Raw genomic sequence first — 24,683 nt, 5'->3', positions numbered from 1 at the left:
TATCTTTGTGGATAGGGGATTTCTTCAACGAGTGGTCCGTCCCACCGTAGATGTGATTACATGGTCCGACCATGCACCCCTGTGGGTGGACTTAGAGTTTCCCTTATATGACAAGGGACAGAGGTTTTGGAAATTAAATGATGGCCTTCTGGAGGACAAAAGGTTTGTGTCCATATGTCAGCAACGTATTACGGAGTATTTACAACTTAATGAGTCACCGGATATTTCTCCCATAACGATCTGGGACTGTCTGAAGGCAGTTATCCGGGGAGAGCTCATCGCCCGAGCCTCCTTTGTTAGGAAAGCTGAGAATCAGGAACGCGTGGCTCTTCTGCATAAATTAGCGACATTGGAGCAGCAACATAAACTAAAGCCTACTGACTTGGTCCGAGAACAGATTGCTCTCTGCCGCTCCCAGGTGGCCACCTTGGATGCTGCACAGATAGCGTTTAATTTGGAACGGGTGGAGCAAACATATTTTGAAGGGGGTAACAAGGCCGGCAAGCTGTTAGCCAACAGGTTAAAAATGAAGCGAATGCAGAACCTTATTACTAAAATCAAGGATGAGCAGGGTGTCCCTCTTACTTCCAACGAGGATATCCGTTCTCGTTTCCTACGATTTTATGCCACTTTATACCAAAGTAATACCACTATTGAGGGGGCGGACATTGAGGCATTCTTAGGGGATATTTCTCTACCCCGATTATTGGATAGTCAGAGGGCGGCTCTGGATGCTGTTATTACCCCTTTGGAAGTTTCTCTCACCATTAAGCAGCTGAAGGTGAACAAAGCTCCTGGATTGGATGGATTTACAGCCAGGTTCTATCAATGTTTTACAGCAGAGCTCGCGGGCCCTCTGGCCTGGATGTTTAATGCCCTGAGGGCGGAGGGCCACTTAGCTCCTAATTCGAATGTTGCGGGGATTACCATAATAGCGAAGCCAGGCAGGGATGCTACACAGTGTGGCTCCTACCGGCCCATCTCCCTGTTAAATATTGACCTTAAGTTACTGGCTAAAGTTTTGGCCAATCGGCTCAACCATTCTATTGCCCATCTGATTCATCCTGACCAAGCGGGATTTATCCCGGGGCGAATGGCTTCTGACAACGTCCGGAAAGTCATGGACTCTCTATGGTGGGCTAAACGAAGCAAGCTTCCATTTTTGCTCATGGCTATGGACGCGGAAAAGGCCTTCGATCTGGTCCACTGGCCGTTTTTATTCCAGACATTAACCGTCATGGGTTTTGGTCCTTTTTTCATTACGTGGTTACAACGGTTGTATGAGGGGCCTAAAGCCTGTATCAAAGTGAATGGCGGGTACTCCACATTTTTTCCAGTGGAGAGGGGTACCAGACAGGGATGTCCGCTCTCCCCATTATTATTTGCCATTTTTATAGAACCCCTTGCACAGAAAATTAGGGAGACGACGACTGTTACTGGCATTAAAGTGGGGACCTTTTCATCAAAATTGGCAATGTTTGCCGACGATATGATTCTCACCCTCTCTCATCCTATGCACTCTCTACCTGTGGTAGTGGACCTCATTAAATCTTTTAGTAAGGTGTCCGGCTATTCTATAAACTGGGATAAAACTGAGATCCTAAATATCTCCCTAGCGAGTTCTCAGGTGGCGGGGTTACAGGCAGCCTTTTCTTTCCGATGGGCCAAAGACAAACTGAAATATTTGGGGGTTTATATAGGAAGCACAGGTGATGCTTTTACTCTTAATTACCCTCCTCTACTAGCCAAAATATATAGGGAAATGGAAGAGTGGAGCAGATACCACATATCGTGGCTGGGGCGTATAGCAGCCTTTAAAATGAATATTTTGCCTAGGTTATGCTACCTGTTTCAGACACTGCCGGTTAAGGTCCCCGAGGCGCTGTTGGGGAAATGGCAGCGGCGTTTCATGAAGTATATTTGGCAGGGTAAGCATCCCCGAGTGGCACGTAAGGTGCTTTTTCGCCCTAAACTTCATGGGGGGCTTGCGGTTCCCAACCTGGTATGGTATCATGCCGCCGCGCATTTAAGGATAGTGGCAGAGTGGCATCGGTCGGGGAGGGGGAAGCCTTGGATCAATCTAGAGCAGGAGATAGTGGGGATTCGTCCGCTAGCTTCTTTGGTATGGAGACCACGCTCGGCATGGCCGAAATTGTCGGAGCTGTCACCGCCCATGCAGCATACTATCCAGATGTGGTATATTTGGCGGCCGGTTCTCATGGGTAAGCGGATTGGGTCAATCAACTCGTCACCCTTTTATCATGGGGATTTCCTAAATGGTAAAGCTTACCAGGATTTTAAGGGTTGGCTGGACAAGGGTATCACTACCTGTGGTCATTTATGGGACAAAGATGGGTGGTTGCCATTTGAGGATATACAGCTCAAATATGGCCTGCACCCATGGGATAGATTCCGATATCTTCAATTGCAAAAATATAGCATACACTCTGGCCTGAGGAGAGATCTTCAGGCCCCGGTCTCTTTATTTGAATCGTACTGTCGGGCGGTGGATAAGGTCCCCAGGTTATTATCTAAAATATATAAACTGCTTACTCAGGATTTGCGGTCCCCCCCCGGCGTATGTAGCCGCATGGGAGAGAGATTTGGGGGTCACCCTGGATAGCGACACCTGGGACGATATTTACTCTAAGCTGGGGAAGGGTATTATATCAGCAACTCTAATAGAAAACGAATTTAAATTATTATATAGATGGCACTACACCCCAGAACGACTTCATCGTCTATATCCCCAGGTCTCAGATATATGCTGGAAAGGTTGTGGGACGGTGGGTACCTTTTTCCATCTTTGGTGGAAGTGCCCTATGATCTCTCGGGTCTGGGATGCCGTTTCCGCCTGGCTCGCGGCAATTATGGGGGCGGTGGTATCTCTCACACCGCAGCAGGCTCTTCTTAATGGGGATCTTGCGTCCGGGGATGTGTACCATTCTCGGTTTGTTAAGTTCGTGGTTTTGGCTACCAGGTGTGAAATAGCGCGCCTCTGGAAGGCACCTGAGACACCAACTCTGGCGGCTATTAAAGCGAGAGTGGACAAAGTTTATCATATGTGCACGATCACTGCTCACAAACGCCAGAGATTGTCTTCTTTCCAGAAGGTATGGCAGCCTTATCAGTTGTGGCGAACGACCCTCATCACAGAATGATTACTGGTTGGCGCTCTTTTTACCCAAGCCTAGGGTATAATAGGCAATTTCATAATTATGATTTGCTGCGTGTGTATCTTCTGCGACTGGAGATTGTGTTAAATGGTTCCTGCAAGATCGGGGGGAGGGGGTGAGGGGAATAACTTAATAACACCATAGAAACTCATTTTTGTTCAGTGTTTATTGTACTTCCCATTTGTACTTAACAATGTTACATATTTTTGTTTATGATGTTTCTAATAAAAATTTTCAATTTAAAAAAAAAAAAAAAAAGAAAAGTCAAGGAAGTTCCTGAAACTTCAGGAAGATGATATTTCCCGGGATTTGATCTTCAATATTTGGATCCTTGCCCCAGTAAATGACAGACTCAAGCCAGAACTGGATCAAGTCTATGGAGACAAGACAGATTATGTCTGGTGAATAAGGAGATACAAAGTGAATCACAAATTACTGGTTTCATGGCATCTTCCTTTGTGTTGTAACTGTGAAAGCTCTCTACACATTTTTAATAAACCCTACAAGATATTATATTGCAGCATTTAGTAAAATTTAAGCTAATTTTTTGTACATGCCTGCCCATATAACATGTTAGGAAGCGCTAGGAGAGCGGTTCCACTTTCCAGGAGATTGTGTATCCTTGGACCACAGCTCGATCCCAGAGGAACTCTGGAGAGGTGCCGAGGCAGGCGAGGCATGCCCAAGCATGGGCTGGATAGGAGCAAGGCTGGAATGAAGACAGATGATGGAATCCAAAGCAGGGACAGGGCTAGAGTGAAGACACGGGTGACTGAAGGTACTGACCCCTCCACCGGACCTGCATGCTTCGGGAAGACCAACAACGCACTGGTGGTCTTATGAACAATCCTCAGACGTTCCAAGCCCTTTCGGACCTGCCGCTGGGTAATGGCAAGAAGCAGCAGGCCAGACGGAGGCCAGGAGCAATGAAGACCTTGGACGAAGACTTAGGCGAAGACGTAGGTACTTGGACGAAGACTCAGGCGAGGACACTTGGACGAAGACAAAAGATCAAGGTTCTGTAGACAAGGTATCAGGAGCGAGGTTCAAGAACTGGGTTGAGACTGCGACACAGCATGTCCTACACAGCCCACCCACGGGGCTGGTCACGGACCACGCTGGGATCGGCGTAGACTCTAGACGAGATAGTGGAGAAACTGAGAAAGGCATGTTGCAGAAACTGTAGAGGCCTGCATCGGGATGTGCCCTACACAGCCGCCAGTGGCTGGTCGCGGACCACGTTGGCATGGCACAGGTTCTGCCAGTGCCTTTAGCATGGACAGAGCAGGCGCAAGGAACTCCGTAGACCAGGGACAAGGATTCAAGCGGAAGTCTCCCGGAGGCTTGCGGTGTGGCAGTGAGGAAGGCCTTGTACCATGAGGCGCCCTACTCAGCCCTCCTGTGGGGTTGGTCGTGGACCACAACATAGCACACCAGGAAATGTGGCGATGAGGAACCAGGGCTTCAGGACATCTGGACAGGATTATGGACATCAGGAACAGGAGACTGACATCAGGGCTGGATCACAGATGTCAGGAACGGAGGACGGACATCAGGAACTGGAAGACAGACATCAAGACTGACCGTGGACATCAGGAGTGGAAGACAAACATCTGGACTGGATCAATGACATCAGGAATGGATCATGGACTTCAGGGCGAGACATGGAGCTCCAACAGGAAACAAGGAACACAGGACCTTAAAGAAGAGCTGGAACAGAGAAGACTCCTGGAGCGAAGATAGGAACATCCAGGAGCATCTAACTACTTGCGAAGGCAACACTGGAATGAACGCTGGGCCCTTTTGTAAGGCTGAAGAGGACTACGCCCAGGGAGGATCTAGCAGGGGGCCACACCTAAGGAGAGCTGGAAGAGAGCAGGATCCGCTGGTGGCGTCCTAACTACGTGGAGGGCCCAGGATGGAACAAGGCAGGCAGCGGAGCAGCCCTGCCATGGAGCTGAAGGAAGGCAGGCTGCAGGAGCGGCTTCCTGCCATGAAGACAGCAGCAGGCGCCGGCAGGGATGGCCTCCCTGCCAGGAAAGGACCCCAGCAGTGGCAGAGACGCCCTCTCTGCCGTCCAAGGACCCCGGGAGCGGCTGCGGCGGCCTCAGCCGCGAAGAGACTCTCCCGGCACTCAGCCCTGCCGTGCAGGGCAGGAGAAGAACGCGGCTCCCGTGCCACGTTGAGGACAAGAAAGCATCAGCAGCCTGACTGGCTGCGGGAGGTAAGGGACCTGCCCGCGAGGACAAACCTGTGGTGACATGCATCCTGCAAACATTTTTTTTTGTGCATTTTTGAAAGGGAGGAAGCAGGGTTTTTTGGGTTTTTTGTTTTGTTTTGTTTTTTTTATCATCAGTGCTGTATTTTAAGTGTTGATTCTTTTCTAACCCAGGATCCCTGACAGTAAGGTTTTTGTCCACTATTTAAGCAAAAATGTTTTCTTGCCAGTGTAAAATTTGAATTGCGCTCAATAACATTGGGAAGAGCTTCTGCAAAGCAATATTGTGAGTGAAGGATCTAAATAAATAATTACATCCTGGAAGAGAAGAGGGACGGGGGAAGATATGATACAGACCTTCAGATACCTGAAAGGTTTTAATGATGCACGAACTTCAAACCATTTCTGTTGGAAAAGAAACAGAAGAACTAGGGGTCACGAAATGAAACTTCAGGAGGGACGACTCAGAACATCAGAAAATATTTCTTCACGGAGAAAGTGGTGGAGGTCTGGAATGCCCTTCCAGAAGAGTTGGTGAGGATGAAAACAGTAAATGAATTCAAAAGGGCATGGGATAAAACAGTCACTGCAGATCCCTAGTGACTAGAAATTGAAAATAATGCAAAGGGTGTATGGGGTAACCTGCATGGAGCAGCACTTACTACCCTTAATAGAAGGCATGGGGGTAATCTGCATGGAGCAGCACTTACTACCATAAGCAGCTTGCCGGTCTTTATCTGCCATCATTACTATGATTCCCAAAGCCCCCTACTATACCAGCCACATGATTGCTTACTATGACCTTTGACAGAAGAGCCCAAAATTTATTCCCCCAGAGGAATCCGAGTACTATTCTAGATAGTTGCTGTGATGGGGTTGGGGGAGGGGGGGGGGGGGAACTTACATTAAGACTTCAGGGGGTGCCAGGCCTAAGGCCCTCAATCTGGAGAAAGCCACAAGGGCTGGCAATGTCAATGTGACATTCTTCCTTCCCCAGCAATAATGGGCAGCATGCCACAGGTGCCCGGTTACATGCAGTGCCAGTATACATTACTGTACAGCTGTGAAGTTAGTGTTTAATTGTTAAAATAACATTATAACTGCAACATTAAACGACAGTCTTGGTAGAAGGAAGAATGCAGTATACGATTTTCAGACACCCATTTGAAAACTCGTCTGGCGTGCACACTATAGGTACAGTCCTAATGCCTGCATTCCAGCAAGCACAAAATAATGCCCCAAAAAGTATGCATGGTGATTTCAAAAGTAAGTCACCACCACATGTACTTTTCTTCCTCCCCTCCAACCTAAGCATCCCCCTTTTCCCCCATGAGAAACATCATGGGGAGAGGGGAGATTTTCCAAAAGCTTTTCTTGCCGGAGTAAACATGTATTTAACATAAAGCTTTGACATTTTCCCTCATTAAAAAAAAAAGACATCATTAATCACATACAAAATATATTTAAAAAAACAACCACCCAGAAGTATAAGAATAATATAAAACAACACTATTAGGATCTCACTTCGTGACCACTATAGATATGTAAAAACAGATCTCATATAATTAGAAAATGACCATCATAATTTTAGCACAGGGAGCACTGCTTGGTGCACCTTTATGGAAGCTGGAGGGCTGTTGAATAATCCCCCATGTGCTATTAGTTATAATCATCAGTCATTCTTAAGGGCGCACCAAGCAGTGTTCCAAGTGCTGGTCCCTGTGCTAAAATTATGATGGTCATTCTATAATTTTCTAATTATATGAGATCTGTTACTACAAATCTATAGTGTTGTTATTCATCACATGACTCTTTGTTCCTTTATGACCAGGGCTGGTGGAAGCAAATAGGCAGACTAGACGGCCGCCTACAGCAAGATAGATTTTTTTTTTGGCGGGGGCACCTAGTGCTTCCATCAGCCCTGCTCAGATGTAGTACCAATACCCCGACTCTGCCTGGTGGCAGGACAGCAGCGATTTGGGCCTCCTCCTTCCTGTCTGCAGGGGCTGGAAGAGGAAGTGTGTCTCGGGCTCGCGCAGGTGGGAAGGAGGCAGCCTGATTGCTGTGGCATGAAGGAGCAGGAGGAAAGTAGCAAGATTTGGAGGCCACAGCAGAACAGCATCAGCTGGGTCCCCAAGGCTTGCAGCAGCATTGGCAAGCCTTCCCAAATGGAGAGAGGAGCAGGAGGAGGAGCAGGAACAGTAGCCAGGCCCCTGCGACTGAAAAGAGGAGCAGTGTCTACTGCACAAGGGAAGAGAGAGAGGAGGCACTCCAATGCTCATACCTGGGAACTTTTGACTTCCAGTCACCCTGAGATTACCATGGATTAGCAGGGGGGGGAGGGGGAGGGCAACTGCACCAGGGGGGTGGATGGTCACAAATTTGCTCTCAAATACACTTACATGTTCACACTTACTTTCACTGCTCATTCTCTCACACTCACATGTCCATTTACACCTTTACTTCTGCCATTCTCCCAACACACACACTCACTCACTCTCGTCTCTCCCTCTTCCATACACACACGCCCACTCACTTTCACACCCATGCTCGCTTGCACTCAGCTCTCTCCTACTCACCTACATACGCTCTCAGATCTCTTCTTCCTACACAAATACACACTCACTCACTCTCACAGACTTGCTCATTCATTCTCTCTCCCCCCCCCTTTCAAAACACACTAGCAACAGCAGACTCTAACTTGGGCTCCTGCAGCAGCAGCAGCCTCTTCCTTCTCCTCCCGTGCTGTGGAAGTGGACGCTGCCTGTTTCTTACTCCTCGTCTGATGCACGGGCAGGAAACCGCAATGTCGATTGGCCAAGGCAAACAGGATGGGGCGGGCAAGTGGCTGGATACAGGAAACAGGCTGTGCAGGAGCAGGTGTCGTCACAAGGAAGCGAAAGAGTTAAACAGGTACGGAGATGGTAGAAGTCACCATCGAGTTCCTCCTCTTTCAGCCACACAAGACCAATGACGTTCCTTTCTTCTTTACAGGTCCAAGCAGATTGGTTTTGCTGCAGCACCCGGAGATTTCCGGCATTGGCCCAGAGACCCGGTAATTCTTTTAGAATTCCGGAGTCTCCGGCCAAATCCGGAGAGTTCCCAGGTATGCCAATGCTGAGTAAGCCCACGAGGAGGCTGATGCTGCCTGCATACGTTTATATGAGAGAGCAAGAGAGAAACAGCATGTCTGTGTTCTGGAGAATATATCTGCGTGAGAGAGACAGAGAGAAGAACGTGTATATTGCTGCACCACCACAATCTCAGCATGACTAGAAATCACAAGTTCCCAAGTATGGATAGTGGGGCTTTTTTCAGTCATGACTGAGGTCCATATTCAATAACCTGGTGCGTGAACATGTTAACCACCTAAAGTTAACTGGATAATTTGTCCCAGATATTCAAGCAGGATAAGCGTCCCACTGAACATACTCGCCCAAAGTTATTTGGCTACATATAGCCAGATAACTGAAAAACCTAATTGGCTATTTTTGAATATAACCAGTTAGTTTGGTTTTTCTTTAATCCAGTCTTGTGTGATCAGATCACTAGCTACTTAACTGAATATCTTTTGAAAAACATTGGCCTCTTTTTACCGCCGGGCCTAATTTAAATAAATTTATTTACCGAATCATGTGCACAGGAGAGTGGCCTGTGCGCGTGCCAGGAGAGCGGGCGCTTGCCCACTCTCCGCATTTTTTACTGTATCGGCCCGTAAGTTAAGTAGCTAGTGATCTGGTCACACAAGGCCAGATAACTTTAAACTTGCTTCAGAGCAGGTCTAAAGTTATCTGGCTAACTTACAGGCCGATACAGTATAGTGCGTTCTGGTGGAGCGCACTATTAGCCTACGATTGGCCGCACGTTTTTGATGCGCTACTTTTACCCCATGCCAAGCTGCACATTTTAATTTCTGCCGGCACCGGTAAAGTGTACAGAAAAGCAGAAAAACCTGCTTTTCTGTACACCCTCCGACTTAATATCATAGATATATTAAGTCGGAGGCCCCAAAATTAAAAAAAAAAAAAAAAAATTTAAATAAATAAATCGACCCTCAGGTCAGAAGACAGACGCTCAATTTAGCCAGTGTCCGTTTTCCGAACCCGTGGCTGTCAGCGGGTTTGAGAACAGACGCCGGTAAAATTGAGCGTCGGCTGTCAAACCCGCCACTTCTGTCAAAAAGGAGGCGCTAGGGACGCGCTAGTGTCCCTAGCGCCTCCTTTTACCGCTGGCCCTCATTTAAATACTTGATCGCGCACCCAGAAGAGTGACCTGGGCTCTCCTACGGGTTTTACTTATCAGCCTGTTTAGCCAGATAGCACTAAAATTTGGCTTACTAAACTCCTCCCAGAAATGCCCCAGAATGCCTCTTTATCTGATTAGATTTTAGCCGGATAATGACTTATCTGGCTAAAATCTAGCCGGAGGAGAGGCTCAATATTCAAAAACTTGCTATTTATATGGATAACTTATGGCTTAGAATGTTGACCTCAAAATTTGTAATTATTGTGTGTTATTTGATGTGCCTACTGATTTGAAATATTTTATTGGTGTTTGGGAATGTTTTCAAAATTTGTATGAGTTTTTAATTATTGGATGTAATTCTATTTGTCAGCTGTTTTGAAATATTTTTTATTAGTATAGTTTTATTATTATAAATGTTTTATTTGTCTTGAGTTTATTGTTTGATGTTTTATGAGGCATGATGAGATTTCTGTTTTTCCATTGTTGCATTGCATACAGGAGTCTGATTTGTTGTGGTTTTCAGTTAGTTTTTTGTCTGCATGTTTCTATTTATAATTTATAGTCTGTTTATTCTGTATTTGGTGAGAGTGTATCTGTGTTCTTCATGTATGACTCAGATGAGATATAGTTTATGTGTTTTTCTAATAGAAGGTATATTCGTGTTTTAGGGCCTGGCTTAATATTTGCAGTATTACCTTTTTAGAGGTATGGTTGCTAATGTTTGAGTGCTGGAAGTAAGTGCTTTTTGGTATGGGAGGTTTACTATATTGTAATTGTAATTCAGATTACTCATGGCTTTCTGAGGGCCAAGCCCATACCCAGCCTGTGTTACAATAGATCTAATAGCATATGGGTTTAAAGTGTCTTTTTTGCAGGGCTTTTTTAATACATCACGGAAGCACATGTACATATAATATACACGTTGCTACAAGTGATATTCTAATTATGGGTGGAGTGGTCCAGGGGAAGGGCTCCAGGCTATAAGAATCATCTACCCTTGCACCAGCCCTTTTTATGACACTTTTGTGCTTCAGTGTTGCATTTCTTGCTCAAACTGCTAACAGTTGTAGATGATGCAGTCAATAGCCTTTAACTTTTCAGCCAAAGCAGAAACAAATACTTAATAAAAAAATAAAATAAAATAAATACACATGCTTTTATCCAGTCTAGAGAGAAAAGCTGTTGTAACATTACAGTATCAGGATTTGATCTGGAAAAATGTTATTCCTTCCGAGTCCGGATGATAAGGCACATATGCTCTACCCATCCATACCCTGGTGAATGGAGTTCAATAACGTTCTGGAAGAATGGTACTTCAGCAGGTAAGGCGGGTCTGTTCTTTTTTTTCCTACCACATAACTTGATTCCAGAGGCAGCCCAGTAGAGCAAGTGGCAATTGCTGTGTGCACTTCTGGTTTGATTTTCAGGCCTGGTCTCTGTTTCCCCGCAGCAGCTGAAGATGCTGAGGCAGCAGCATTCACGAACTTTGAGGGCATCTCAGTTGCTAGACGTGGGATGCATGGTATCCAGGCTCTAGTGTGAACTGCAGCCTGTAGTGACCAGGGCTAAGTTAGAAGGGGTGGAGGATATAAAAATAGTGAAAAAAATCCCATGGTAGTTGCAAGTAAAGCCCCATGGTGCCATCCAGCAGAGGCCAGTTCTAGCTGAAGCAAAAGTCCCAAGGGACTGGAGGAAATTGTTAGGTCAGAATTTTAAAAACCTGTATACAGAATAGCATATAAATTAAACACATGTGACGGGAGTGGGGGAAGGAACCCGTATCTAGGCCCTGGGTCACTAGAAATGTGCCCTTAGGAAAATGCTCAGGGATGCCACTTAACCTCTACTGCTGGGTTATTCTAATGAGTTACTGTGGCCACATTTTATTAAGGGGAATTTTGTACATTCCTTTATGTGAGTGTGATGAGGGAGACCTAAAAGGGGGAGTTTCCTTGGGATCAATATAGGGTAGTTTACAGAGTGGGAAAGGGCATGATTCTTCTTCCTGCTTCAGAGACTGTTTGAGCAGGCAGTTTTCTAGCTCCTTGGAGGTCAGCAGGAGCCATGGGAGGCCGGGGAACCAGTGCTGGGCTCTTTGTGTGGTACCTACCCATAGGTAGCCCAGAAGGAATATGGGCCACACTAGCCACCTTGTGGACATTTCTGCAAAAGAGATAATTGATTCATATGACACCTTGCCAGGGAAGAATTGCATGTGGGGATATGAGTACCAAATCTCAGCCAACATGAGGGAAAAAGGGAGAGCATTTTTGTGCATTAAGGTACAAAAGAAGATTTAATGAAAGAGGAGTTTGTAGTAGGGATGTGAATCGTTTTTTGATGATTTAAAATAGCGTCCGATATATTTTAAATCGTCAAAAATCGTTAGAGCCGCGATACAATAACAATTCCCCCAATTTATCGTCAAAAAATCATAAATCGGGGGAAGGGGGAGGGCGGGAAAACCGGCACACTAAAAAAAACCCTAAAACCCACCCCGACCCTTTAAAATAAATCCCCCACCCTCCCGAACCCCCCCCAAATGCCTTAAATTACCTGGGGTCCAGAGGAAGGGTCCCGCTGTGATCTTCCACTCTCGGACCTCCGGTGCTTGTAGAAATGGCGCCGGCGCTACCTTTGGTTTTTCCGTACGGAAAAACGATTCGCGGCAGGAGATCGCTCCCGGACCCCCGCTGGACCCCCAGGGACTTTTGGCCAGCTTGGGGGGGGCCTCCTGACCCCCACAAGACTTGCCAAAAGTCCAGCGGGGGTCCAGAACGACCTCCTGCAGTCGAATCGTGTTGTCTATGGCCGGCGCCAAATGGCTCCCGGACCCCCGCTGGACTTTTGGCAAGTCTTGTGGGGGTCAGGAGGCCCCCCCCCAAGCTGGCCAAAAGTCCCTGGGGGTCCAGCGGGGGTCCGGGAGCGATCTCCTGCCGCGAATCGTTTTTCCGTACGGAAAAACCAAAGGTAGCGCCGGCGCCATTTCTACAAGCACCGGAGGTCCGAGAGTGGAAGATCACAGCGGGACCCTTCCTCTGGACCCCAGGTAATTTAAGGCATTTGGGGGGGGTTCGGGAGGGTGGGGGATTTATTTTAAAGGGTCGGGGTGGGTTTTAGGGTTTTTTTTAGTGTGCCGGTTTTCCCGCCCTCCCCCCCACTGGACCCCAGGTAATTTAAGGCATTTTGGGAGGGTGGGGGATTTATTTTAAAGGGTCGGGGTGGGTTTTAGGGTGTTTTAGTGTGCCGGTTCACGATTTTAACGATTTTCACGATATTTTAAAAACCCAAATGGCAACAATACGATTCCCTCCCCCTCCCAGCCGAAATCGATCGTTAAGACGATCGATGACACGATTCACATCTCTAGTTTGTAGTTGTTGTCTAAGTTGCTGCTATCTCAGTGTGGTAGGAGACTTTTGAACCCTGATTTAATCAGTGACTTTTTATATTGTGCAGAAACTCCAGCAATAGAAACTTTATTTTGTAGAAAATACCTTTTTTGTGCGAGACCCTCCCTTTATCCCAAGGGGGGTATCTGTCGGTTCATAGGAGGAGTAGGGGTGCAGTCAGAGGGGAGAGAAGTGTATGGTGGAGCTTTCCTTACCCAGCTTGAGAAATCCTACCCTTGCCTTTGTGTGAGGTCCACTGTAGCACCTGCTCAGCCATTTTAATTTTTTTGTGAGACCACAAGAGATTGGTGCTTAGCCCTCAAACAGGCGGCGGCCAAACCTTCATTCTGTGTGTGCCGTCAGGGTGGTTCCACACTCCACATAATCACTGTAACCTCTTGCCAGGCACATCAGACGACAGAGAGTCTAATGCCTGAGCACTAGCCGTCATGGCTTCAAATCAACAAAAATGGCTAAGCAGATGGTGTAGCAGACCTGACCCAGAGGCAAGGTCTGTATTTCTTATGCTGGATAGGGAAGACAACCCCCAAAACACTTATTTCTCCTCTGTGACCTGACTGCACCCCATAGATACAAATCCATCAACTCCACTCCTTTCAATGACCGACTCCACTCATGAACCCATGCCCTGGGATTAGAACAGTCTCACTCAGAAGGTATCTTCAAAAATAGAAACTTTTATAGTCTGTTCTGGAGTTCCAGCAGTCGAAGGGGGAAAAAATAAATCTGATACCTATGTGATCACAGGTTCAACATGGCAGAGATTTAGCAGCTCAGTAGCAAAAAAAAACCCAACAAAATACCACAATTTCTCTAAACTTTCCCTTTCCAAAATATCACCTCTAACTTCTGCTTCTCTACCATGATGACAAAAATGTTAGTCTTTTTCCCTCAAAAGAGATGATACTCAGTACTCATACCCTCTCCACAGAGTTCTTCCTGGGTAAGTGATCTGCTACAAGGAACCAAATTGCCCACCGTAAAGCTGGTATCCATCGTTCCCCTAGGTGATCAGGTGCTGCTGCCCAAGACTCTAGTTAGGCAATCTGGAAACATGGCCTTGCTGGATCTCTGCCTGATGGCTGCAAGGAAGGAGAGAAAGATTCCCTCACCCTGGCTCTACTGGAAAACTCTGCCTCAAATCCCAGTGAGCATCAATTTATATTAAGCCTAGGTGCATTCCCCCTTGTAGCTCTTTCGCAATCACTTAAAGAGATGAATCCCCATGATAAATCTCTGCAATAGCCCAAAAGTAAAGATTAAGGGGCGGATTTTAAAAGCCCTGCTCGCCGGCACGCCTATTTTGCATAGGCCACCAGCACGTGCAGAGCCCCGGGATGCGCGTAGGTCCCGGGGTTTTTTGAAGGGGGCGTGTCGGGCGGCAGGGGCGGGATGTGGTGTTTCGGGGGCGGGACCGGGGGCATGGTCGAGGCCTCCGGACCAGCCCCCGGGACCGGAGGACGGCTGCCGGCGATGCGTGCAAAGGTAAGGGGGGGGTTTAGATAGGGCCGGGGGGGTGGGTTAGGGAGGGGAAGGTGGGGGGAGGGCGAAGAAAAGTTCCCTCCGAAGCTGCTCCGAAATCGGAGCGGCCTCGGAGGGAACATGCAGCTCACGCTGGGCTCGGCGCGCGCAGGTTGCACAAATGTGCACCCCCTTGCGCGCGCCGACCCCGGATTTTATAAGATATGCACGGCTACGCACATATCTTATAAAATCCAGGGTACTTTTGTTCGTGCCTGGTGCGCGAACAAAAGTAGGCGCTCGCGTATTTTTTAAAAATCAGCCCCTAAGTGAAAAAAAATGCAGAATAGTGTTAACTTTACTGACAATTCATAAAAAAGGTAACTGGATATGTTAGACCTGGTCAATAGCAAGGGTAAAATTAGCCAGAAAAAAATCACTAGTCAGCCAGATCGGTCTTATGGGGACATTCAGCAGCATAGTCATCTAAAGGATTTGCAAAGTAAACATTTGTTTTCACTATAAAGCAAAATACAGCAAATAACCTTGTATTATTTAGATCTTTACAACGGTATGGTAGCATCACCCTGTAGTAAGTAGCTCTGATTCTAGGGGCACTTCTGCATTATTCCCAATTATTTACTGACATATTTTCATAGGTTACAGTATATGTTGTTCAAGCACAGTCTCCTTCCCAATCTCTGCCATGTCTATCAAATGGAAAAAAAAACAATTAAATCAGTGGTCTTCGAGAATGAATGCAAAAAAACATTGGGTTTTTCATTTCTCTGACGTTTTCTTGTGATTGTCTAGCTTAAAAATTAAAACTAACTTTAGAACAGCATTGGAGGTTAATCCAAAGCAGAGACATCTGAAAATAAAATAAATTTTGTATGAGTTTCAAAAAGTTTAGGTTGAAAATCTTGCTCTGTTCATGTGCAACTTGAAAAACAGATAACCTGCCTAGAATTCAAGGCAAGGGCACATCTCTCCCTTCCCAGTAGCCCTTTTATATAGAGGCATGCATTTCTAAATATTAAAGATAGATTTTTTAAAAAATGCATGTGCATGCATAAAATGGCACATATACGAGTATATGCTATTTTAAAAACGGTGAGAGTGTGTGTGTGTGTATGTATATATGTGTGTGTGTGTGAGTGTGTGTGTGTGTGTATGTATATATATATATATATATACACACACACACACACACACACTCAGTGTGTATGTATATGTATATATATATATATATATATATACACACACACACATATATACACACACACTCACAGTGTGTATGTATACACACACACACACACACACACACACACACACTCACAGTGTGTATGTATACACACACACACACACACACTAGAGAGAGAGGCATGTAGATAGAAATTCCTAACTGCCACTAGTTGCACACTTGGGGTTGATTTTCAAAAGGATATATACATATAAAACCCAGTTTATGCACATAAATCGCCTTTTGAAAATTAACTGGGGAGCAGTGTGTATAAAAATACATGAGTAACTTGATTACACACATAGGTTTATGCACAATTGCAAGAGGTGCCCCAGGAGGGTTGAGATGGGTCGGGAGATGCTCTAGTAGGGTAGAGTTGGAGTGGGGAAAGATTTTAGGAGCATACTTTCAGTTTTCATATGTATGCATGAAGTTACGCCTGCTTTGGAGCTGATGTAACTTTGTGGCCATAGTTCAGTGTGCACACTGGGGACACCCACAAATTTCTAGAGTGGACTCGTGTACATAAGTCTGCTTTGAAAATTCAAGTTAAAGTTTTTGTGTATAAAGTATGCAAGCAGCAGACGTATTGCACTTGATTTTTATTACAGTTTACCTGACCCAGGCTGGTGAAACAGACTGTGAAATGCTAAGAGAGATTAGGCAGGCTTCTAAACAAGAGAATACAATAATAATGGGAAATTTCAATTACTCTAATATTCGTTGGGTGACTGTCTCATCAAGGCATGACAAGGAAGTTAAGTTTCTAGACACCATCAATGACTGCTGCATGGTGCAACTGGTCCTAGAATCAACAATAGGGGGAGCTACTTTAGATCTGGATCTCACTGGAATGCAATATTTGGATCAAGAGGTAACAGTAGTGGAGCCACTTGGCCATGGTGATCATAATACCATCAAATTTGACAGTCACTGGAGGAAAAATACATAAAACTACTGCAACAACATATAACTTTAAAAGGGAAGATTATGATAAGGAAACTAGTCAGAAGAAAACTAAAAGGAGCACTTACCAGTGTTAAAAGTCTGCATCAGACATGGAGACTGTTTAAAAGCACCATTTTGGAAGCTCAGTTAAAATCAAGAAAAAGCACCTGCGCCAGCATAACTAAATGGTACTGTGAAAGAAGATATCAAAGCCAAAAAGCCATTATTTAAAAATGGAAAGAAGAGCCTAATGAAGAAAATAGAAAGACATACAAGCACTGCCAAATTAGATATAAAATGCTAATAAACTATGCTAAGAGAGAATTTGAGGAGAGACTTGCCAAAGAGGCAAAAGCCAAGAATAGAAATTTCTAAAGTATATTAGAAACAAAAAAAAAATTACAAGGGATTCTCTGTTGGGCCTCTAGATGACCAGGGTGTAAAAGGGGCACTCAGTGAGAATAAGACCATAGTAGTAAAACTAAATTAATTGTTTGTTTCAGTATTTATATAGGAGGAGAATAGGAAGATATCTACATCTGAACCATTTTTCTGGGTGATGACATGGAGAAACTGAAATAGGAGTGAATCTGGAGGAAGTGCTAGAGCAAACTGACAAACTAAATAGTAACAAATCACCGGGACTTGATGGTATTCACTCATGAATTCTAAAGGAATTCAAACATGAAATTGCAGACCTACTGCTGGTAATCTGTAACCTATCATTCAAATCTGCCTTTATACTTGAGGGCTGAAGGATGGCAAATGTAATGCCAATTTTCAGAAAGGGCTTCAGGGGTGACTTGAGTAACTACAAATTGGGGATCCTGATTCTCTGGGCCTGGTAAAATGATGGAAACTACAATTAAGAACAAAATTATTGGTTAGATGGATAAACATGGCTTAATGGGGAAGAGCCAGCATGGATTTAGCAAAGGGAAGTTGTGCCTTACTAACCTATTATAATTATTTGAAGGATAAAGGTGAGCCAATCAACATGGTGTGTTTGTATTTTCAGATGGAGATTTGATAAAGTCCCTCATGAGAGACTCCTCAGAAAACTAAAAAGCCATGTGATATAAGGTGTTGGGCGTATTGTGGATTGGTAACTGGGTGAAAGATAGTAAACAAATAGGACTAATGATCAATGGAGAAAGGTCAATAGTGGAGTGCCCCAGGGATCTGTTGGGTTCTGTATTGTTCAACTTATTCATTAATGGTCTAGAAAAGGAAGCAACAAGTGAAGTGATCCCATTTGCAGATAATGCAAAAATATTCAAAGTAGTTAAAACACAAGCAGATTGTGGGGGACTGCAGAAAAGTCTTATAAGAACATAAGAAAATGCCATACTGGGTCAGACCAAGGGTCCATCAAGCCCAGCATCCTGTTTCCAACAGTGGCCAATCCAGGCCATAAGAACCTGGCAAGTACCCAAAAACTAAGTCTATTCCATGTAACCATTGCTAATGGCAGTGGCTATTCTCTAAGTGAACTTAATAGCAGGTAATGGACTTCTCCTCCAAGAACTTATCCAATCCTTTTTTAAACACAGCTATACTAACTGCACGAACCACATTCTCTGGCAACAAATTCCAGAGTTTAATTGTGCGTTGAGTAAAAAAGAACTTTCTCCGATTAGTTTTAAATGTGCCCCATGCTAACTTCATGGAGTGTCCCCTAGTCCTTCTACTATCCGAAAGAGTAAATAACCGATTCACATCTACCCGTTCTAGACCTCTCATGATTTTAAACACCTCTATCGTATCCCCCCTCAGTCGTCTCTTCTCCAAGCTGAAAAGTCCTAACCTCTTTAGTCTTTCCTCATAGGGGAGTTGTTCCATTCCCCTTATCATTTTGGTAGCCCTTCTCTGTACCTTCTCCATCTTTTTTGAGATGCGGCGACCAGAATTGTACACAGTATTCAAGGTGCGGTCTCACCATGGAGCGATACAGAGGCATTATGACATTTTCCGTTTTATTCATCATTCCTTTTCTAATAATTCCCAACATTCTGTTTGCTTTTTTGACTGCCGCAGCACACTTGAGATACTGGAGGACTGAACATCTAAAATGGCAGATAAAATTTAATGTGGACAAGTGCAAAGTGATGTACATAGGGGCAAATAATCTTAACTATATGTACACAATGCTGGTTTCCACATTAGGAACCACCACTCAGGAAAAGGATCTTGGAGTCATTGTGGAAAATACATTGAAATTCTCAGCTCAGTGTGCAGCGGCAGTCAAAAAAAAGCAAACAGAATGGTATAAATTATTCAGAAAGGGATGGAGAACAAACCTGAGAACATCATTATGCGCTCACATATTGTTTGCAGCTCTGAACTCCCTATCTCAAAAAAGATATTGAGAATGTCCCAAAAATAGTTACGGGGATGGAATGGCTCCCTTTTGAAGAAAGGCTAAATAGGCTAGGGCCTTCATCTTGGAGAAAAGATGATTGAAAGAGGATATGATAGAGGTTTATAAAATCATGAGTGGGGTGGAACAGGTAAATAGGGAAATGTTATTTACCCTATTAGATAAGACTAGCACTTGAAACGAACAGGTAGCAGATTTAAAACAAAGTATATTTTCGCTCCACACACAATCAAGCTAAGGAATTTGTTGCTGGAGGCTTTGATCAAGGTAGCTAAGCATAGCAAGGGCATAGCAAGGTAGCTAAGCATAGCAAGGGCTCGCTCCTGGAAGAAAAGTCCATAAATAGTTATTAACCAGGTGATTCTAAGAAACCCACTAATTACTGGGAGTGCACACCAAGAAACTGAGCCTTTGTAGGATTGGCTGCTGGGCTTAATGGATCTTTGTTTTGACCCAGTATGGCATGTTCCTATGCTGAAAATTACTAGGGGTAATTCGTTTTGAATTACCCCCGCTTGACCCAACCGTAACTTTTGGCCAGCTTGGGGGGGGTCAGGAGGCCCCCCCAAGCTGGCCAAAAGTTCCAGTTGGGTCAAGCGGGGGTCCCGGAGAGACCTCCTGCCACATGACCTACCTGTCACGTGGTAGGAGCACAAGATGGCGCCATGACCATGTGACAGGGGCTGACCAATGGCACGGGCAGCCCCTGTGACACAGGCTATCGGCGCCGTGAGGAAATCGCAAAGGAGTGCAGGGATGGCTTCCTGACTCCCCGCTGGACCACCAGGGAGTTTTGGTAAGTCTTGGGGGGGGATTAAGGAGGGTGGGGGGGTTTAAATTTTTATTTAGGGAACCGGGAAAAGTATGGACAGATCCTCAACTTATGGAATTCTCCATAAGTCCATATTGAACGAAATCGACACCCCACGAAAACTTATCAACGATTCAACGAACACTTTTTGTCTGCACATCCCTAAAAATTACCCTCAATTACAAAGTCTATGAAACAATCCAGGTCTATAAACCTGCTCGTGACCTATGTAACTAGCTTCACTCTGCTGTTTTTCTCCCGAAAATCATCCCTTGCACCAGCACACAGATGTATGCAACTGGAACCTCCCTTCTCAGCACTCAGCAGGTTGCCTCGGTTCTTTTACAAACTGGACGTCAGCTCTGCTGTTCCAAAGGATGTTATTCAGTGTCAACTAGAACAACAATTCTTTGCTGGTCAGACTGGCCCCTCTCAGCATATAGAGGGTGCAGAAAAAGGAGGCAGAACTTAGGGGCCAACAAATTATAAGAGAAAGGAGTCATGGCTAAATTACCAATTTTGGTGAAACTGCTAAAACAAAGCATTAATTAGTATAACATACAAGGACTTTTTTAAATTACATGTATACCTGCATAATCAACACTCACCCTTTATTAAAGACCTCTGAGACCTTTCCCCTGTGTTAAATAACGTACAGTTAATAGTAATATGATGCGCTGTAAGAATAATTAACTAAAAGGTACTGGCAATTGCAATAATGGGATAGGCCATTTCTATCAATAATGAAATTTCTTGTTCTCTTGTTGAGATGACTTTGAAGCTTACAACTTTATTTTTGACTCGGCAGTTGCCTGCTGCCCCTTTGGACTTTCAGGTCATTCAGAACTAGGGCTGGAATCCTGGCACCATGAGCTTTCATTTGCAACTACCTGGGGATTTTTTTCCCTATCTTATAGGCTTTTCCCCTTCTCCTTCCATAGTGCAACCTAGTCTGGTCATTGCAGCGATGGGCATGGGCTGCAGATCGTGTACCAGAGGTCCTTTGGGAACCCTGCAATCACAGACCCTAAATCCAGGCACTAGGTGTTTCTCTTAAGCAATGACTCCCTCGCCTATGAGAGAATGTTCATTTTTATTTGTAAATTTTTCTTTCTTCCCTTCTGGTATATTTTTTTCTGTAGTATTTTACTTAGAGGAATTAAAATAAACAAACATTTATAATGGTACCATATATTGAACTGATATCATCAGAACTTTCTATCAGCCAACGATGGTTATTCCTATGGATTCTATTCCATAGACTCATGCTCCGATGATGAATTTCTGTCAACAAATGTGATCCTCATAATTTCATTGGTTGCATCACAGGCCATGTTCATCCTTCTATACTGCATTTGTAAAGTGAAACGGTAAGTGTGCTTTTCCCATGTATTCTTTATTTATGGCGCAATACCAAACAAATCCTATTTAATAAATTGAAAATAATAATGATAATCTCAACAGAGAATCACCCATGAAAATATTCAAGACCTGTAATTAATCTGTTCACATTCTAGCCGTAAGCAAAATATGCATCAATAAAGTAAATAATGATGTATGGTGGAAATATACATTATATATGAGCGTGAGATATCTCACAAGTTCATAAATCAAAAACTCATCAAAATGCATCAACATCGAAACCCCACTCATATAAAACGCATTGCTTCCGCTCATATGGTACACATTGTTTCCTACTTTAAAAGTTATTTTTTGAAATTTTTAAGAATGCAATTAAAAATCGCTGATGAACTTATTTGTTTTTCGTGTAGAGGACTGAATCCCCACAGCATCGGCAGAACTCACTCGATGCTCTAAATGGGCCACATTTCGAAAGCCGACCTTCATCAGGAACTATAATGTTAATAAGAGCACTGACGTAAAGACAGACTGAAATCCTCATAGAACTCTCTCTCTCTACATTAAATGGCAGAGTGGCAGTTACTACCATAAGAAATTTGTTGGGCAGACTGGATGGATCATTACTGTTACTTATATGTTTAACTTTAGGCAATGTCAAATACAGTTCAAATGGGCAGAATGAGGATTTTCTTTTATGAGGTCATTTGCTGCTAAATTCAGTGCACCATTATCAATTTATTTTAAACCTGCTTGCCAATTTGCCACATACTCCACTTCTCCGTGGATTGCCCAGAAGCCCCAAGGAAGGCAGAGTTCTGTTGCCTAGGGCATTTTTGTGCCACGGTTTCACCCTAAGCATAGCACGTGTGCTAGTGCTTGCGGCTGCCCACTGCTGTGATGCGGTGGACATGATGGCGCTGCATCTCCTTTCTTGCCTGTAACGCCCACAGCAATCAAAGACGAATGCCATAAAAATAAAATGATGTGAAGGGTGTTTGGGACATTCAGATCTTGTTAAATTTGTGGGAATTATGCCTCATAGTCCAATGGTGTCTGAATGTGTTGCACCACGACTATTCAGTAAACTTATTGTTACATTAGGACAGAGTGCAAAAATATTCTTTTGTTAAAAGGTGTATGATATTGCTGTTCATTTTTATTAGTTATTAAGAAATTAATAAATAGTACAGTGCTACAAAAGTAAACTGAAAACTATTAGACTGGGCCCTTTATCTGTGGGTATTAAAGTCAGAACAGTGATTTTTTTTTATCAGAGAGTTCAAAACAATTTGCAATTTCAGGTCACACTTGCAAATCCTGCCCATTATCCAGGTGTAACTGCATAGATGGAGTTTTGCATCCAGAGCTCTGAAGTCACATGAATACAATCTGGGAAAACAGCTTATGATTTGTACAAAGGCCCAGAATGAAGTCAATAGAGCCACAGCTGCTTGCCATGGCAACCCCCTAAAAAAAATAAAACATAAAACAGCTGTTGCTGCCGACTTAAATTTTATAGAAACATAGAAATGACGGCAGAAGAAGACCAAACGGCCCATCCAGTCTGCCCAGCAAGCTTCACACATTTTTTTATCTCATACTTATCTGTTTCTCTTAGCTCTTGGTTTTATTTCCCTTCCACCCCCACCATTAATGTAGAAAGCAGTGATGGAGCTGCATCCAAGTGAAATATCTAGCTTGATTAGTTAGGGGTAGTAGGGGTAGTAACCGCCGCAATAAGCAAGCTACACCCATGCTTATTTGTTTTACCCAGACTATGTTATACAGCCCTTATTGGTTGTTTTTCTTCTCCCCTGCCGTTGAAGCAGGGAGCTATGCTGGATATGCTTGAAGTATCAGTTTATTCTTCTCCCATGCTGTTGAAGCAGAGAGCCATGCTGGCTATGCATCGAAAGTGAAGTATCAGGCACATTTGGTTTTCTTGTTTTTCCTTTGCAGAATGCAAGTGCGAATAATGCCTCTGATACCAGATCCCAAATATGTATTTTCCGGTCTCTTTGATGATCATAATGGAAACTTTCAGGTATACGTGTTGACTGAGTCTAAGAAACTTCCTAGAAATCAAGAATGATGTTACTGATAATATTAACAACTTTAACTGAAGAAACTGAGTTGCTATATTTTGCTCTTGGCCAAAATGCCAACCATGAATCTGTTAGGAACTAGGGGACATTGGGTGGCCCACCACATTTTAAAGGCCTGCAATGAGCAGGTGCAGGGGTGCATTTTCACCTTTTACGTGCATAAATAAAGGGTTACCCAGCCCAAATTAGTCCTATCCAAGGCTGAATTTTAATGGGCTGGAGATGCGCTTGTATTTTCACAACACGCATGCATTTACCCGCATGGAAAACGTGTTCTGGAGGAGAGGAGAGGTCGTCAGAGGGATTTTTTGGAAACTATCAGGCTAATTTTCAGAAGCCCACGCGCGTAAAACTGAGGGCTTACGCATGTGGCTGGGCCTTGCATGCATCTTCAGAAGGGCCTCTCAAAAGGGGGCGGGCCATTTGACACCGTCCCGGGGAAGCACACGCTGGCAGCCGGCCGGTGCAACAGAGATCCCTTCTGCTCCCAAGGACCAGTAAGTAACCTGACAAAAAAAAGTAAGTAGTTAGGAGTCGGGGAGGAGAGGGGAAAGGGTGGGACAGTTAGGTAGGGGTATAGGGAAGTTCCCTCTCTGTCCGCTCCTTAATTGGAGCCCAAGGCTCACAACAGGATCAGTCTTCTCAGACTCGTTCTTTCCCAGATGTACTCACAGTTGTGATGTCCTTGCTCTAGCATCGCCTTTAGTTCTCAGAAAGACACAGGACATTGCTTGTGGGGTGTTCCAACAAAAATTGGAGCGGACTGGGAGGGAACTGGGAAAGCCCTACTCACGTTGCCACGCGTAGCATTTTAAATCCCCTCCCCCCGTGCGCACAAGTCCTGACTCGCCTGCACATGCACACACAGATTTTAAAATCTGGCACGCATGTTCACACGTGAACCGTATTGTATAGCATGCGCGTGTTATAAAATTCCCGCGCCCATGTGCATGCGGCAGGAACCACGCGCACATGGATGCACGCGCATGTTTTAAAATCTACCCCTCTATGCACAAAGGTAATATTTTAAAAAGGGGTGTATTATATTTCCTTTTTTAATTCTCACTTCTCTTATAGTGGACTTATTAATACCAACCATGAATTATTATATTCTGTTTCTGTGAAGTGTCCTGATATTTAATCTCATGTCTTGATATGTTTTCTTTTTTCAAGATTGCTTGAATTGTATAACTCTTGAAATTTAATTTAAAAAAAAAAAAAGGGGGGTGGAATAGATAGGCCAAGGTGCATACTTTACTCCATCATTTTAAAACATGAAAGGGAATTGCATGCTTTTAGCTGAACAACAAGCCGATATTAA

General features: G+C 44.4%; 1 protein-coding gene across 1 annotated transcript in view; it reads left to right on the top strand.

Annotated features, from left to right (window-relative positions):
• The window catches only part of CRLF2 (cytokine receptor like factor 2), an 87,423-nt gene that overhangs the window by 61,907 nt on the left and 833 nt on the right, over window positions 1-24,683 (top strand). The window contains exons 6-8 of the mRNA XM_029603629.1: window positions 10,805-10,961; window positions 21,157-21,265; window positions 23,217-23,301. Coding sequence (XP_029459489.1) covers window positions 10,805-10,961; window positions 21,157-21,265; window positions 23,217-23,301 — 351 coding nt within the window. The remainder of the gene's footprint in view (window positions 1-10,804; window positions 10,962-21,156; window positions 21,266-23,216; window positions 23,302-24,683) is intronic.

The sequence above is a fragment of the Rhinatrema bivittatum genome, chromosome 5 (assembly GCF_901001135.1).
Source record: "Rhinatrema bivittatum chromosome 5, aRhiBiv1.1, whole genome shotgun sequence".
Lineage (NCBI taxonomy): Eukaryota > Metazoa > Chordata > Amphibia > Gymnophiona > Rhinatrematidae > Rhinatrema > Rhinatrema bivittatum.
This window is presented reverse-complemented; position numbering and strand designations above follow the sequence as displayed.